General features: G+C 39.0%; 1 protein-coding gene across 1 annotated transcript in view; it reads left to right on the top strand.

Moving 5' to 3' along the window:
- The first annotated feature begins 233 nt into the window (after window positions 1–233).
- The window catches only part of HSD17B4 (hydroxysteroid 17-beta dehydrogenase 4), a 67,257-nt gene continuing 50,334 nt past the window's right edge, over window positions 234–17,156 (top strand). The window contains exons 1-11 of the mRNA XM_049796284.1: window positions 234–330; window positions 3,422–3,475; window positions 7,644–7,751; window positions 8,275–8,334; window positions 9,386–9,407; window positions 9,521–9,567; window positions 10,359–10,443; window positions 12,108–12,295; window positions 14,746–14,837; window positions 15,434–15,458; window positions 16,188–16,316. Of these exons, the coding sequence (XP_049652241.1) occupies window positions 273–330; window positions 3,422–3,475; window positions 7,644–7,751; window positions 8,275–8,334; window positions 9,386–9,407; window positions 9,521–9,567; window positions 10,359–10,443; window positions 12,108–12,295; window positions 14,746–14,837; window positions 15,434–15,458; window positions 16,188–16,316 (868 nt within the window). The 5' untranslated portion in view covers window positions 234–272. The remainder of the gene's footprint in view (window positions 331–3,421; window positions 3,476–7,643; window positions 7,752–8,274; window positions 8,335–9,385; window positions 9,408–9,520; window positions 9,568–10,358; window positions 10,444–12,107; window positions 12,296–14,745; window positions 14,838–15,433; window positions 15,459–16,187; window positions 16,317–17,156) is intronic.

Below are 17,156 nucleotides of genomic sequence, written 5' to 3' on the forward strand. Positions count from 1 at the left end.
CTGTAAAGGCATGGCCACACAGCGAACCGGCGGTGCCGGCGCCCGAAAGAGACCGCCTGCCCCCGCCGCGGGGCCCAGCTCTTTGCCCACCTCGGCTCGGCGCCGCCGGGGCCCACGTCGCGCCCCCAACCGCTTCCCGCAGGGCGGCAGCGGCGGCGGCGGCGACGCATGCGCGGTGGCGGCGGCCCTCGCCCCGCCCCGCCTTGTCCTGCCCTGCCAGCGGGGGGCCGGGCCGGCGGGCCGGGCAGTCGAGCGCCGGGAAGCGGAGCGCCATGGCGGCCGGGCTGAGGTTTGACGGGAGAGTGGTGCTGGTCACCGGCGCCGGAGGAGGTGAGCAGCGCCGTCCCGTCCCAGGGTGAGGTGTGGGGGGGGGGGGGGGGTCGTCCCCCGCAGGAGGCGGCTGGGTGCGTGGCGGGGCTTCCCGCGGCTGGCCGGGCGAGGCGATCTCCCTGCAGCCGCCGCTGACAGGTGCCCCCATGCCCTCCGGTGGCAGCCGGGGACGTCAGTGAGGGCTGTGCTCCTGGAAAACGTTTTTGTGTTTGTTTGGTGTGTCCCGTCCCCCGCAGAACAGAGAGGTGCGGCGGCAGGTAGGAGGCGCGGGGCCGCGGCGGAGGCCGGGCCCCGCGGCGGAGGCCGGTCCCTGCGGCGGCCCTGTCAGGTGCCGGCCCTCGCCCGCCAGGGCCGCCGTGGCAGTGCCAAGGCTGTACAAGGGTTACCGTCGTGTTTCTTGCAGTGCTTTGGAGCTACTGCGGTTCGATCTGAGCACTAATAGTGCTGAAAATTAGCACTGCCTCCAAATGCGTGCTTTCCGTTCCTTAGATACCCGGGAGGAGTATCGCAATTTCATCGCAGTCAGTAATGGGTGTCCCGCTCCGCTCACTGATTTGGTATCGTAATTCCTTTCAGTTTTGCCTTGGACCTAGCGATTGACGCTGTAACCTGCGTGGTCTGGCACAGCGTTGTTCAGCAGGGGATTGAGATGGGCCAGTGCTGCAGTGGAAAGCAGCCTCCGACCTGCTGCTGCCTTCCTTGGCCTCCTCCTGGGAGGCAGGCTGAAGGCACAGGGGAGAGAGGGCGGTGGAGAGGTGAATGACTGGGGAGAGATTTCCTTCAGCAGGAGGGATGGCCTGTGCTGTTGGTGGGCTGCGGGCCTGGCCTCTCCAGGGGCGGTGGTTCTGCGGTGGAATGCTTGGGTTTGCCAGGAACTGTTTTTGTATTTGCTGTTGTGGTGTGGCTTGGTTGAGATGTGGGTGTTTTTGTTGTTTTGGTTTTTTTTTTCCTTCTTCTTCTGAATGCGTGCTTTGACCTTTGCCTACTCTGGTACTTCCAGTGAAGGAAGGTATGAGCTGTGAGTGTGGACTAGAGAGAGGCAAAGTTTGTAGCTGTGATGAGCGGCTAAAGGAGCTTGTTCTGCCATCCACTAAGAAGGTTCTGCCTTCCCACAGTCAAGTTTTGCTCTTTTTTTGTGGAGCTGGCCATAGCCAGAGGAGTCATTTTGGGGGCCTAGATTATGCGATGTCTTGCGGAGAAAGACCAAGAATGTGAGATTTTGTGGAAAGCACTGAACAGTCCACTCGTGTCACCTGAAGGTGACAAACCTGAGAATAACTGAGGCCAGATCTTTGCATGGTGCTTTTCAGCTTTCACCAGACCTATATTTATGTGCTTCTCTCTGTATAACAAGTCTCACTGAAGAACAGGTAATAGCAAAACAAAGACACTTTGGCAATAACAAAGCTTCTAAAAAGCACTGTGTGGAGCAAAATTTGCTTGTCATACGCGTGGGTACAGTGACCCTTGTGCTTCTAGTATTAGGCTGCTTAAAAATTTTTTGTTAATAGAGAAAACTTTCCTTGGATGTGCTATTTCACAATAGTTTTTTGATAAGTGGTTGATTAAATTTAAGCCAAAATAAAGGGAAGCCCTGTTAACTTCAGATTAGTTCTTATTTTGCTTTTATTTGTTTTACAGCACTGTAGTTAGACTGTACTGCTAATAGCATTGTTTGTCAACGTTGATTTTTGAATTGGATGCTGCTGAACAGAGCAGAGCTGGCAATTTATCTGCAACATATGGATCACTAATTTGTTTTGAAGTGAGACATGTTTTCACATACACAGGCACCTAAAAATACAATAGTTTCTTTTCACTTTGGGCAAATCCCTTGTGAAGTATTGTTTCTGCCTGTCATGCAGCATTGTCATTGTTTATGCAATTCAAGCTAATTTTTTAAAAATTTTTTTTAAGACTAGTTTTGATTCTTAAGCATTCAGTCCTTGCTTGCCAGTTGAGAATACCGGCACATAACATGGTCTGGGTTTTGTGTGTTTCTCAGTTGTGTGGCTTTTCAAAACAAGAAAAAAGTTTTCTTGGACTTGTGTTACATCAGGCAGTGGATGTATATGCAGCTCATGTGTGATACTCTCCATTGCAGAGGCTTGTAGAAGTCTTAAGGAAAATTATGATTTGTTGGTGTGAGGTTAGTGTGTTTCAAAACAGGCTGAACAGTTCTGATTTTTTTTTCCCATTTTTTCTTCTGAGAACTAGCTTTGAATGTTTTGCTGAGGGGCAAAGAGATACTGTTGCACTCTGAGAAACTTTTTTCTGAGGGATTGTCCTTTGATCATTCAAGTCTCAGTTTCTTTTGAAATGAAAAAAAGCATCATTATCACTGATTTCAATAACTTTTGATTGGTATAGTGGGTAATATATCTGTAAATCATTTGTCATAACAAATAACTAATGTATTGCACACCTAGAATCTAAGCCAGAGTAAAGGTGCAAGAGTCTTGCTTTTGTATGTGAAGCAAAATTGAATCTTCTGTTGCAACGGGTAAACTATGGCTGCATCTGGTTAACTGTGGTATTAAGTGATTCCTTTACATCGAAATAATTGCAGGGTTTTTTTCAGTACATCTTCAGTCAGTTAAATTTTGTTTCATTTCTTCTTCAAATCTAAAAGACTAACTTTAACCAGGGAAGTATCTTATTCACTTAGAATGTAATTAATTAACTTGAAACATCCCCTCCTTCTTCAAGGTTACATCAAGAAATTAAACTTTCTGCCTTACAAATGTGTTTTTCTATCACAAGCACAAACTCAGCAGCAGACAGCTTTCCCTGATGGTTCTGTTGAGTGCAATAACAAAAAGTAAGCATGGGGGTTTGTGGTTTGGGTTTTTTTTCCATTTTTTTGGCTGGAGGTTTTGTCTACAATTTATCTGTTTGTTTACATTTATGTTTTGAACTTATGTGAAACTTTTAACTCCTGGGGGAAATAGTGTTTTACTTTGAACCTTCAAGCTGTTTGTGTTGATTTGGTGCTTTATTCTTAATGCAGTTCATTTTTGTCTAGCTTTTTCTCTGAATTGTGAACCAGGAGACAAATTGACTCTTTTTTAAACTTTTTTTTTTATACTAGGTTTGGGCAGAGCATATGCTCTGGCCTTTGCTGAAAGAGGAGCTTCAGTAGTTGGTAAGTTTTATGTTAACTAACTTGATCTGGACAATAACCTTTGCCTTTTCACATAGCTCACATTCAACAGTCCATGCCCTTTTAGACAGTAACCTTTGTTATTTAATGGTTCTCTGTCTTATCTTTTACTATTTAAATTTTGCTTGTAAGCTTTATTTTCTTATGAAAAAAGTCGCCCAAGTTTGTCCAAGGGCTTATCTTTGCTGGAAAGCCAGTTTGAATCATATAATTTCCTGGACTTGATTTCATCCATGCGTACCAATCTTTACTGTGAGCTGTGGCCAGAGAGGGTGTTGTCTTGGGTGAATACTCTTCAGAAACTTTTAATATGACTGTTTGAAAATGTGAATGTTATCTTCTAGTACCTTGTCCCAGGAAAGAAGTTATTGGAATGTAATGCAGTATCAGTAGCCCCCAGAAAACACAAAATGTGCTGAAAGTGCAATGCATTGTTTCTTTCTGCAGTGCCTCACACAGAATAGCCATCTGGTCTCAATGACAGTGCCAAATAGCTCTCAGTAAAGGATTTCTGATAGTTTTGTAGTCATTTGGTTGAACCCTTTTCAGGGAATATTTAGTTGTGCAAAATGTTGTATTACAAGCTAATTCTGAAGGTTAAGTTATGTTCTTGGACACTGTCTGGCAGTTGGCATCGCCATTTGACTGCCTATGAATGAATTTGTACAAGTATTATTGATGAGTTCAAGGTTAAATATTTAAACAGGTTATGGACAAGAATTTACTTACTGATTTAGTAGCTTTCTAATAAAAATCCCAATCTCAGTTTACAAAATTTCATTAAAATTGTTTGGTTTTACTTTATTGATTAAATATGAGAAGTCTATGTGTAGACAACTTAAAAAAAATCTAGGTATTATTTTCTGGTAGTTACCACCTTTGACACTTATCTTTTTACTAGAAACATGAATACTTCATCTCAAGTTCTTATTTAAGAAGAATTAGGTCACTACAGCAGCCCACATGTTATAATTGTATTGACTCTGTGTAGCTAGTGGTGTTCTGATTTTCCAGAATGATCTAAAAGAATGTATTGTATTGCCTGACCACAGCTAATGCTGCTTTATCTCATGGCCTTATTGCACAATAGCTAAATCGGTAAGTTAAAAATTGACTGTCTGTAAGGGAAACATCTTGTTTCCCTCTGGAAACTGCACCTCACTTCATCTCTTCTAACAGTAGTGCTTTGCAATTACCTCTACATGCTTGTATTTATTTTTCTTATTTTTGTTCTGTTATGATTCTGACATCAAAGAGTTGAGAAGTTACCTGTGTAAAGATTTGAATTTTTTTAACTCAAGCAGATGTGAGAGTCATGTCTTGTCCCTTTAAAACAAGTTCCCTTTTTTAAGTTATAGAAATGAAGGTACGTTGTAAGAACAGTGATCAAATACTCTAGTTGGAGGAATATCAGTGGGTCCCAGCATGGGAGCTTTTTCTGTCCAGTCCCACGTCTCTCTCTGTGTACAACCTTCTGTTGAGTGAGTTGCTGTCAGCGTGGTTAGACTGACCAGTGTGACCCAAGTGGAAATCTCCGTTTTCTTATCATCCAAAGGCTGCCTGCTACCACCTTTTTTGTCATGCTTCGTCTCTTCCATGCTTCCCATCAAAAAAAGTTGAAAGCAGGAGAAAGGGAATGCTTTGGTTTTGTCTTACAACCTGTATTATGTCCAGACTGTACTGTTACTTCCTTTTCAGTCTATCTGAGGGGTGTTCTGTGTTGCTGTTTTAGTTTGGGTTAGAGTCATGCTTTTGGAGCATCTCTCCTGATTTGTATCTATTTGTATTTTTGTTTGCATTGTGGGATGGTATTGAAGTGCATGAGGGGAGTTCCTTTGAAAACCAAACTGCAAGATGCAATTTAGCAGTGCACCTAAATTGTTCCAAATGTGTGTTTCATTTGTGGCACCAGACTACAGCAAGAAATGAGCAGGTTTATTTTTAAAAAAACAAGTACTGTAGATGTCAGGTCCTCAGCACCAACTGTTTTACTCTACAGATTTGCTTCTGCTGCTCTGCACTACTTGCTAATAATGCACTCATAGTCTTGGAGAAATTCTTTCCTGCAGTTCAGACTATAAGTGTGCTCTGTCACAACTGGTGCAGTCTCTGGCTCTTTTCTACTGGATATTTTCAACTGGAAATTATATGATGTAAAGCTTGAGCTTAAAATAATGTTATTTATCCATTGTTTTGTTTTGGTTTTTTTTTTTTTAAATTACTCTGTCACTCTTGCTGATTTATTTTATAATTTTCAAAGCCTATAATAGCTCTGTTCTTTCTTGTGTACTCATTTTTGCTTCAACTCTGTTAGTGCCTGCAGTCAGCCTAAGGTGCTTTGCTGCCTCTGGAAATTTTCCCAACTCTTTAATTAAGCTTTTGTCAGCAAATCACTGTTGAAGTGAAGGATAAACATATATAAGCATGTCTTCGGTAAAGAGTTGTACTGTCTTAACAAGACTAACTGAATGTTTTTGTATAAATGTTTACCACAAAATTGTCCACTTTTCTTTCCCAGTATATATTAGAAATCCTACTGCTGTTCCTGACTGGCTTTTATTTTGTGTCGTGTTAAAGACCTTTGATGTTGCAGACTGAGCAGCCTGCCCATGTTGCCTATTCTAATGCTTCACTACACTTGGGAACTTGCTCTAATGCCTCACCTGAATTGTGCTAGCTGCATGTTTGAACTGTTCGATATTGATCTATTTAGCTTGGAGATTTTGTCTCCTTTCTTTCTTTGCATCAGTCTCTTAATGTACTTCAGCATATCATCATGTTCTGTCTTAATTCTTCCTGCTTCAGGCTAGGCAGTTCTTGGGTTTGGTTTGTCATACTGCACCCCCCCACACTTCTTTACATGGCTCACTTCTTCTGGGCTTTGGCATTTTCCTTTACTCAAATGTATTTTCAAATTTTACTCAAAATGCATTTTCTGCAGTGTTTCTACATTTCTCTGGAAGTGCTGCACACAAAGTTGAATACAGCATTCAACCTGTGCAACCTATATCAACATCTGTGATACAGATGGGACTTTCTTGGTCTGAGTAATAGAGAACAACTTTGTCATGTGTCCTACAAGCTATGTTCCTCTTTACATGAAGAGTTTAAAAAAAAGGGGGGGGACGGGACATAATACTGTTTTATTTCCTTTTGTGATGATACCACATACTTGGAGTTGCTGTTTATCATCAAGATCAGCAAGAATATCTTGCATATTTTGTGAATTTTACTGTGATTGGCTCCTTGAGGACTTTAAAATATTAGAAGGCATAAAGCTGGAGTTCACCATAGCAAAAGACTCTTTAGCAAAATACTAATGTTGCATGTAAACCCACAGTCAATTCTGGTTTTCTTAGAATTTCATTTTTGCACCCACTTAAATATACTTCTTAGCAATTTTTGAAATTCTTTGTCCAAATATAAAGTCTGTATGGATTTTTGGGCGGTGTTTTTGTTCCACTGATGAATTCCGTGAAACTGTGTGACATGCAAATACAGCAATGCAGCAAACTGTGGTGATGATTAGCTACCATTAATGATGCATGGCCCAGTATAGAGAGCAGCTTGGAAACAAAGCAGCTCTCTGCGTCATGTGGCCCTCTTATCCCACAGGAGTAGGATCTGAAGCTCCAGAGCAGGCTCTTCTCCATTTGTTCAGACTGCTTGATCTGTTCTATAGGGAAGTTTACTAGTAACATTTTAGCTACTCTGTTAAACAGGAACAAAGTCTTCTCAGTCTTGTTTATGGTTCATGCAGTAGCTGTAGCAATTTGACAAGAGACCAGAATTAATCACCTGATTGGTATGTAATCTTGATCTTAATCACTGAACTACAATAACACTATTAGAGAGGTAGCCTGGGCACGGCAAGCAAGTTGAATGCATGGTGGAGAGAGAAAAAAAAAAAAAAAAAGAAGTTATGCTTCCCATGTTATTTTAAAAAAATGATAATGTATGTTATACTACTTTTTTAAAAAAAGTAATAGCGACCTACTGTTCTTCTCTAATAATCTCTAATCATCAATGGGATCCAGATGCAGCAGGTTGTATTAATACTCCTTGTAACTTCCAGCGTGATAATGAGATAAGGAGAGACCATGAAGTCTGAATGTTAACAATGAAAAATTCATTTCTTTGTGATGCACAGTGAATGATCTTGGAGGTGATTTCAAGGGATATGGCAAGAGCTCCTCAGCTGCTGACAAAGTTGTCAACGAAATCAGAGCAAAAGGAGGGAAAGCAGTCCCCAACTACGGTATGTTATTTCTCCAGACTAGTGTAATGCTTTATTTATAGGAATAGCTGACCTCTTGAATGAAAAGTTGACACTGCTTAATAAAGGACTACTGCCAACACCATATAAATAAGTAGGTGTACTGTAATGTGGAGTAGAGAGACAGAGATGCTAAAAGCAAGTCCATCAACTGATTTTTTAATTAATACTTGTCTAGTAATGCCCTTTTCTTTCATATTCTTTCTTAATGTTGAAATATGAAGAAAACTGTCTATCTGCAGTTGTCAGAGACAAAATGGGAATGGATGATTCTTACTTGTTTTGCTTTTTGTTTTTCTTGACAATGGCAAACATTGTGTTATTTGGACTTTCTGTGTGTGATTTGCTTTAGGCCACATGCAAAGAATGACTGAATTTGAATTTATTTTATGCTGGGGTTGTACACAATTTATTTTTCCTAGCTCCATGGAATTAGTTGTTAATATCATGGAAGTGCAGTGTATCCAGTTCATTTTACTTGAAAATTCATACTTTTTTCTTACAGATTCAGTGGAAGATGGTGAAAAGCTTGTGAAGACAGCACTTGAAGCCTTTGGGAGGATAGGTACAGTTTAATTCTTATTGTAACTTGTTTGCAAGTGCAGAGCCATTATAAACAGTACAATTGACAACAAGTGTATGAAGTACATTGTGACAATAGTAGAACTCACCAACCCTTGATGTCCTTAGTGAAACGTAAATCAGGGACTTTCTACTTGAAATCTGAATGGGCAACTTTTCTGTCTTTTTGATACTTTTTAGCAGAAGTTTAAAGCTCAGCATATGATTCTTTGTTTTCCTGCCTGCCCTTCAGAATTTTGGAACCTCAGTAATGGTTAACAATTTCTGTCTCAAAGCACAGCATTCATCAAGTATTATAACTAGCTGCATAAAATTAGGAAAGTTAGAGATGCTCTGTCATGTTTTGGAAGCTCTTTTACCTATGTGAAGATCAAAATGCTTTAACACAAATGAAAAAAACCCAAAACCTCGAGATATTTGATCTAACAAGTAATGTCGCTCTTTATCATATGATTGCCACTGTTTAATTGTGAAGTTTATGTGATTTTAACTCAGGGTTAAATGGCTAAAAGTACACAGGATCAAAGCCAACAGGAACCACGTTAAATATTTGACAAAAATTTGCTATGATCCAAGTTGCTAAAGCAAGTGCTTTAAGCAAGTGGCTCTGTGATTCTATGGTTCTTCCAGTTATCATTTGGGTTTACTGCAACAAAGGTGGTGGCAGAAACCGCATGATTGGGAGCACTCTGGAATTCAAAGCAAGCTGCAAAACTGTGCAGGATGTCTGCATCCTGCAGGTATTGTGTTCCTAGGTAGCCAGCAGTTCTCAGCTATACCTCCCTGTCAGGCTTTGTTCTCTTGGCAGGCTGAGACTTGCCCGTACTGAAGTATTTTGTCTTGTCTTAATTATCGCCCAACAGTAGAGTTCCGCTATTTGGGACAAGGAGCTATAGAATAGTAATATGATATATGTGTGCAGTGTTCTTGTCTATATATATTTTTAGAAGTGGGAGAAGTATAGAAAGAAGCTTGTATTTTATCAGTGCATTCACTTAGTTTATTTTTTTTTTCTTTTTTTTTTTTTTCCCCAGATATCATTATAAACAATGCTGGGTGAGTAAACCTGAAGGTTTTTTCCTGTTTGATTGTGGGCTGTCACTTTTGTGTAAAAACCTGTTCATCTTTTGTTTGTTTGTTTGTTTTGTTGTCCTAATGATACATTTTAGGATCCTAAGAGACCGTTCATTTGTTCGGATAAGCGACGAAGATTGGGGTGAGTTGATAAACTTTAAAATGTACTTTCTGTGTGGAAGATGAAAGGTACATCCCTCCTATTGGTAAAAGGAAGAAGAGAAGATGGGACAGGCTGTCTGTGCCAAATCAGAGAATTATCTTTTGCCCTGAAAGCTTAGTGGTAAGCTGCTTGTGTTCAGCTGCCTTGTGTTCAGCTTGCAAAACAGATCTGTGCTTCAGTGCATGGTAGGAGTATGTAGTTCCAAAGGGGAAGAAAGGCCCTAGCTGCCACTTCTAGTTGCTGAGTGGAATACAAAAAAGAGCCATGTGAAACACACACAATGGGTTTTGTGAGCAGAACACATTCCTAGCACCAGCACTGACTGGCTGAATACTAAACAGGCTTAAAAGACCCAGAACTAACAGCAGAGGAAAGAAAACTGATGTGCCAAGGGACAGAAGAACAGGGGGAACCTTCAGTGTGATGGTAGATAGTGATAAACCAGTTGAGCAGACTTCTGCGAAGATGGTCTAGCTTGTGTAATCCTTTTTTTGGCTGTGCTTAAGTGCAGGAATTTTGAATGCTTGTGAATTTTGTACACGAGAGCCCCATCCAAGAGGCTAAAGAGATAATCAGTGTATGTTCAGGCAACGATTTCAAAATTATCTCTAAAAAAACAAAAAACAAAAAAAAAAGACCACCACGTTTTTAGTAACAGTTTGAGAGTGTGAAGAGAGTGCAGTTTTTGTCATGAAGAAGAAACAAATGGTGTATTTCAAGTTGGGAGACAAAATCCTGGAATTATTAAACTGACATTAATTTGTTCCTAGATGTAATTCATAGAATTCATTTGAGGGGATCATTCCTGGTCACCCGAGCTGCATGGAATCACATGAAAAATCAGAAATTTGGAAGGTAAAAATTCTGTCTTTTTTTTTTTTTTTCTTTTCTTTTTTCAGTAGGGTATAACACACTGATGCATGCCCTGACAGTGAAAGAGGAGTTTTGCATCCTTTTCTTTCACTGTCACTGGGATGAAACAAAATCAGTCCAAATGTGTAAGCCCTTATGCTTTCAGTTCTACTCCCCTCTCTGCCTCCCCAGCCAAATGTTTAAAGTTTTTTTCCATGTAGATGCAAATATTGCAGACAGGAGCTGTAGGGTTATAGAAATACCATTTATTTTCCTGAGAACTGATTAGAAATTTTTGTTACTTGTACGTTACTATAAGTCTAAGGGATTCTTCCCCTGCTCCTTACTCAAATGACAGGTACATGCAGTTCTGCTTGTGGGTCTTGTTTGTTTTTTTTTCCTTTGGACAAATGTATTTGTCTTGTAAGTTGTGGGAGTGTTCTGTGTTACTGTTAACTGAAACAGTGCAATGAATTCAGACCTTTAAATTTTTTCACTTTATTGTTTATCAAAACACTGATGTGATTATGTTAATCTTGACAACCATATCAACATCTTGAAAGCTGTATGAGCTTCTTGTCATTCTGTGACCAAACTGGCATTCATTCTCATCCAGGGGACTGAACTGTAAGGATGAGGGAAGAGATCAGCAGGCAGAATACACGGCTAAAGTCTAGGAGTTACATCCATGCTTCCCTTGGCTCCTTTTCTGCAGTTGCTCAGATAACAATGGTAGTGAATGCTTCTGCAGGTTATGTACAGATGTGTGCCATCTGCAAAATGCCTGCTTTGTATAGATTTTTGTAGCCTTTTTTCCTCTTGATCATATTGAGCCAGTACTTTTAACACATCTCTTTATTTAGATTAAAAACACTGGATTATTGTCAGTGAGGTAAATAATATAAAAATGAAATTATTTTGATCCCAGCTATGTAGTGCGTTTACAGTAGATTGGAACTGATTCTGATAAGGCTTTGTTTAAAATTGAAGGTGTAGACCCTTTTCGTTTGAATTTCAATTTATGAGAAGACATGCAGCATGTTTTCTTGCCTCAAACCAGCTGAGAACTGCAGTGGTTTTAGAGCCTTCTTGTGAGCAGTTCAGTTGTCTCCACAGCAATAATGTTAGGGGACAGCAAAAGGCAAGACTTTACTATCTTCTTCCTTCATGTGTTTTACACACATTAGGATTCTTTGAATGTGAATCCTGTTATAATGTGTCTTCACATATTACCAGGTAGATATTAAAGTGAAGTAATTTTCCATAAACTAATTTTCTTCTGACCACTGAAGCCATGTGTTAGTTACAAGAATAATGCCACTTGAAGTGCAGTTAGAACATGAAAAGAAAAAGCTTTTGTCTACACCGTATCCCATTGTTGCAGAATGCCCATTCTATTTTTTGAAGTATAACTCAAAAAAGGCTCATGACTTTGTTAATTTTTTGCTACTATGACACTGCTTCAGGATTTGTCAGATGTTTGCTATCAAGCAAGCATAAAAAAAGGCATCTGTTTATTAGCAAAACCAAGAAATAATGTTTTCTTATTTGCACACTTTCATTTTGTGTAATATGGAGAATATAATGCCAAAGCTGGAAAATGCTGTTGTCTAGAATTAAACAACTTGAACAATTCATTTAACTTTTTTTTTCTCCTCTCCCTTAAGAATAATTATGACTTCGTCAGCTGCTGGAATATATGGAAACTTTGGTCAGGCAAACTACAGTGCTGCAAAACTTGGCCTTTTGGGTCTTTCAAACACAATTGCAATTGAAGGCCGGAAATATAACATCCACTGCAACACAATTGCTCCTACTGCTGGATCCAGACTGACCCAGACTGTCATGCCACAAGGTGAATCATTTAAGGTCTACATGTACTGATATTTTTCTGTGAATTGAACCACAGCTAACTTTCTTATTTCTCAGAAAATACAAATCCATTACTCTTCGTATTCTGCTAATTCATTATTCCTACTCTCTTTCTGTCTCTGAACTGTCAACTTATTTTGGCTGTTCTAAGGAATTCTTATTTTCTGCCACAAGATAAGAAGCAATTTTTGTAATTCACAAAAGTAATTTCATGTGGCAAGGTTCTTTAATTATAGTCTCTTCCAAGATCCTCTTACAGTAGTGGGGAGGCTTGTTTATTTCATCAAATGTGGAATCAGGTATGTGCATAAGGTGTCTGCACTTGTTATAATATTGTCTAATTGCAAAATACTGTTTTTTGCACAACATGTCATGTGTGTACTTCTTTGTTCCATGATCAGCAGGAGAATGAGCTGAGTTGTGTAATGTATTATGTTTTTCTTTATTGCACAGTTACTAATCTTTGAATGCTTGAACAGGTTTTAACAGAGCACTGCGTTGGGAAGTCAGTATCAAGAACGTTGTAGGAGACAGGTCTGTGTAAAGTGTAAATTTAGGATGAATAGAGTGACTAATTACTTTGGCAAATAACCAAAGAAACTAAAAGAATTAGGAAAAAGAAGTCTAAAAAAATGGAAATTGCTCTCAGAAAGTCTTCCAGAGTCAGCCCATTTCATTTCCCTCCTACCCGTCTTTTCCCTAGTGATGGGCAGATTTCAAAGCCAGGGGAATCATTACATTTTTCAGACTGATATACAGGATATTGAAAAGTAATATATTTTATGCAGTTATGCATGGAGTGAATGCCTAATTTTGTTTGACTAATTAAGTTCTGTGTAAAGTATCCTGGTTTAGATCTAAATAATGCAAGTGATCAGGAAATCTAGCACCTCTATAGGTTGTAGATTCCAGGAATTTATTTCACTTACTTACATAAAAGTCAAACACATTAAGCTTGCAGCCATGTGCTCCTGAAGCATAAAGTGGAGTTCAGTAGCTGGAATTTCCTGAAGATATTTACATAGAGTGATAAAACCACCTCCTAATTTTATTTCTTAGTCATTTAAAAAAAAAAAGAGTGAGATCCTTTGGTCTCCCTATAAGATAGTTACAGCTCTGATCATTTATTTCTTACCTTGCTCCCTCCCTCCCTGTCCAGTTTTTCAAATACTCTGAAAAGGTTTGGACACTAGAACTTTAAAAACATTTTCATATGTCTTTTCAAATTATCCTTGTTATCTTAGTCAGTATTTTCCTATGGACCTTCAGATATTTGCAAGCACCTATGCTTTAGCATTGCCCCAGTTATGTATGTTCAACTTGGCCCACTTATTGTTGTTCTTGCTAGAGCTCTAAATGTAGTTTGCATCTTTTGTGTGATACTTTTAATCTTCTACCACCTATTTCATAATTCATTTAATAGTATATTAATAGCATTAGTGATAACGGTCTAGTGCTAATTTTTGAGGCTAAATGGTGTGTGACATAAAGTGGAATATTTCAGAAAAGCCTAAGGCTTTTTCTGTGCACTTACAACACAACATATTAAATGGACTTCAATTTCCTTTTACTTTTGTGGAACTTCTAAAAATGAACTTCTGTTACTTCGGCTTGGCTATTAAAGAAGTACCTGTAATGCTAAACTTTTCCAGCTCTTACCTGTCAGGGTATATTCGAAAATGCTTGCTGACCTTTAGCTGAGGAACAGCTATGTACCTATTGCTGTTGAAAGAATAATATTCTAAAAGCTGAAAAAGGAAATTAAACAAAGTTATTTTTGCTTTTCAGACAGTGGATAGAATATGTGGCAAGAGCTGCCTGGACAACCACACTCTGCTCTATGACAGTATCTCCATTTTCAGATAGTTTTCTCTTGTGCCAGATGACAATGAAAATCCCAAAGTACAATTGATACATAAATTTAGCAGGGCTGATAATTCCTGGTATCTCATTTGGAAATAGCATCCTTTCCAAATGGAATGTTTCTCAAATATTCAGCAGCTGCAATTCTTTTCATATTGTCTTTTCTTTATAACTGACTAGCAAATTAAAAGGGAAATTGCTCAGGTACCTCTCCATCAGGATTATGTCTATGTGGCTTGTCCTTCAGGCTGACTGTTAGATGGAAATTTAGGAAGGTGCCTGGCTTTGCAGTCTTCATGTTACAGTGTTCCCAACATTTAGACAGTCTTTAATCTGTCTGGCTGAGAACCAATGCCGTTGGGTTTGGAGGCATACATGCATCTCACGAGTTGTTCATATTTAATGAATCTTCAAAGGTTTCATTTAATTTGACCTTTCTTTTTATGGCAGAACTCTGTTGGTTAAATTGTACCTGGCTCTGCTGTTCATCAAAAGGTGTTAGAGTAAGAATAATTTGCTGAAATCATACAGTCTTTCTATTTTATGATTCCCCCCTCCAATTTGCTCTAGATCTTGTCGATGCTTTCAAACCAGAGTATGTTGCTCCGTTAGTTGTTTGGCTTTGCCATGAGAGCTGTGCAGAGAATGGCAGTCTGTTTGAGGTAATTTTTTTTATTTTCCCTTTCTTCCCCCTCTTTTCCTCCCTTTGCCCCTTCCCCTGAAATCAGTCATTTACTTTAGCCTGCTCAGTCTTAAACTTTTTGCTAAAACTGAATTATCATGTGAGGTACTACATTCTTAGCATAGACAAAAGAAATGTTGACCCTGTTGTGCTGTATGTGACAAGTACATCAGGCAGTAACAATCTTGTAAAATTCTGTTGTGTGCTCAAAATACTACTGATTTGATTGTTACAATTCTTACTGTACAAGTTTGAAAAGGTACCAAAGCAACTGTTTCAAAAGAAGTTTTTGTTTTGTAAATCTTACAAACACAGATAGCAACTTGCAGGAAGGGTGAATTACCTGTGGAATACATTCTAGGAATTGTCATCAAACTGGATGGAAGCTGTTATCTTGGTTTTAAGGTTTTAAGTTGCTCGTGTTCCAGTGCTTAACTAAACTGTTAAATACAACCAGCAGTAGTTCAGAAATTTTTGTTATGTTGAGTTTGTTCTGAAGTGTAGTTTTGTTTCCCTACATTAACAAAACTTTGCTTTGTAACGTGGTGAGCTGATGATTTTCTTTTTTCTTGGCAGGTGGGAGCTGGATGGATTGGAAAATGTAAGTACTTTGTGTTGCAGGATTGATTTTGTTTTTTGAGTTTACAACAAAAGTGTGTAAATCATCTTTGCAGTTAACCTCTGCTCAAGACATTTTTATTTAGGGAGAGAAGATTAGCAGAAGCCTAGGGTTCTGAGGAGACTGCTTATTTTAAGTAAAAGTCACAAATTTCAAGGATTAGTTGCAATCCAAGAAGCCTGTATCCTTCCAGAACTGTTTTCACATTAGCCTTACCAGTTTCTCTCAAGTTATGGTATTGAAATAAAATTTCAGGGACCATTTGGAGATGCTGTCTACTGGTATTAACATTCTTTCATAGATAACAAGTGGTTTTCACATTTCTTCTATAGTTTTCCAGGGCTTTCAGAAGATTGCTAAGCATTAGGAGCCAAAATCATGTCAGAAGAGAATGTCTGTCGATACGTACTAGCTACAACTTTTCACTAGACACAATCCTAAAACTGATGTCATATTTTCAGGGAGTAATCAGTCTGTTGTGGCTTTAATAAAATTTAAAACCAGTGCTATTCCTTTCCTAAATGTTAGTTAAAAGTAGTAAGCCCTTTTAGTCCAGCTTGAAGTTACACTGGTGAGGTAAATTGGAGTACTTAAAAACTTTCCTTTCTTGCACCATCTTGAAAGTAGTGGCCTAGATGAAAGTGATCTAAAGAAACTAAAAGTTTCTTTTTTTTTTTTTACTTGAACTCTCTGGCTCATGTTTCCCTTTAGTGCGCTGGGAGCGATCCTTGGGTGCTATTGTCAGAGGAAAGAATCAGCCAATGACACCTGAGGCAGTGAGAGATAAATGGGAGAAGGTCTGTGACTTTGATAATGCCAGCAAACCCAGAAGTATCCAAGGTAAAGGAGACTTTGATAATGTGGGTAGTTTGGGCAACCAAAGCTTAGAAGAGAATGCTTTCTTGTCAGACGTTTTCTGAAACCTTGCTTCAGAAGTCTACAGAACCAGCAAATTCTTTTGTAAATGTGTAACATTAATAATTTACTGTTTCAGTACATTCACTTCTTTTTAAGGAAAGGTTTGTGTTCTTACCCGTGAAATTAAGACAGTTTTATCTTTCTCAGAATTTTCTAGGGAAGTGACATTACTGTCATTTTATGTATTACAACCAGGTACTTTATTTGATTGCACCTGTACAAAGGGTAGTAGCAGTGTAATAGAGAGACTGTATTTTCTTTTCAGTCCTGGAATCTTGGGTTTTGGTAGACATTTCCATACCAAAAAGCTCTCTGGTTAAGTCATTTGGTATAACACAGCAAAGAAGTTATTCCTTACTGCCTTGTGTTCCTGGGTAACATCATGCCATTGGCTGGTGACGAAGGTGACTGTCTCTTCCAATGTTTTCTTTATTTTCTTTGTTCCTTCCCATTATTTATTGGGATTTGTTTTATTGTTGTTTTTTTTTTAGCCAAAGTGACTCTGAACTTTCCTGCTGCTGTACTTGCTTCTCTTTCATCTTCCAAGCTTTCTCTTTGTTGTCTTACATCTCCCTTTATTTAGATCCATAGTTGTCATAGTTAATAAATGAACCATATAGACTAATTTTCCTGACTGCTTTCCAGGATTTCTCAAGATGTTACCTTTAGTTTGTTGGTGTGAGTTACATGTGCCTGGTATCACTGATAGTTGTTTTGTTATTATGCGTGTCGTTATTTAGGTCAAAGATTGAATATTTGTCA

The sequence above is a fragment of the Accipiter gentilis genome, chromosome Z (genome assembly GCF_929443795.1).
Source record: "Accipiter gentilis chromosome Z, bAccGen1.1, whole genome shotgun sequence".
NCBI lineage: Eukaryota > Metazoa > Chordata > Aves > Accipitriformes > Accipitridae > Astur > Astur gentilis.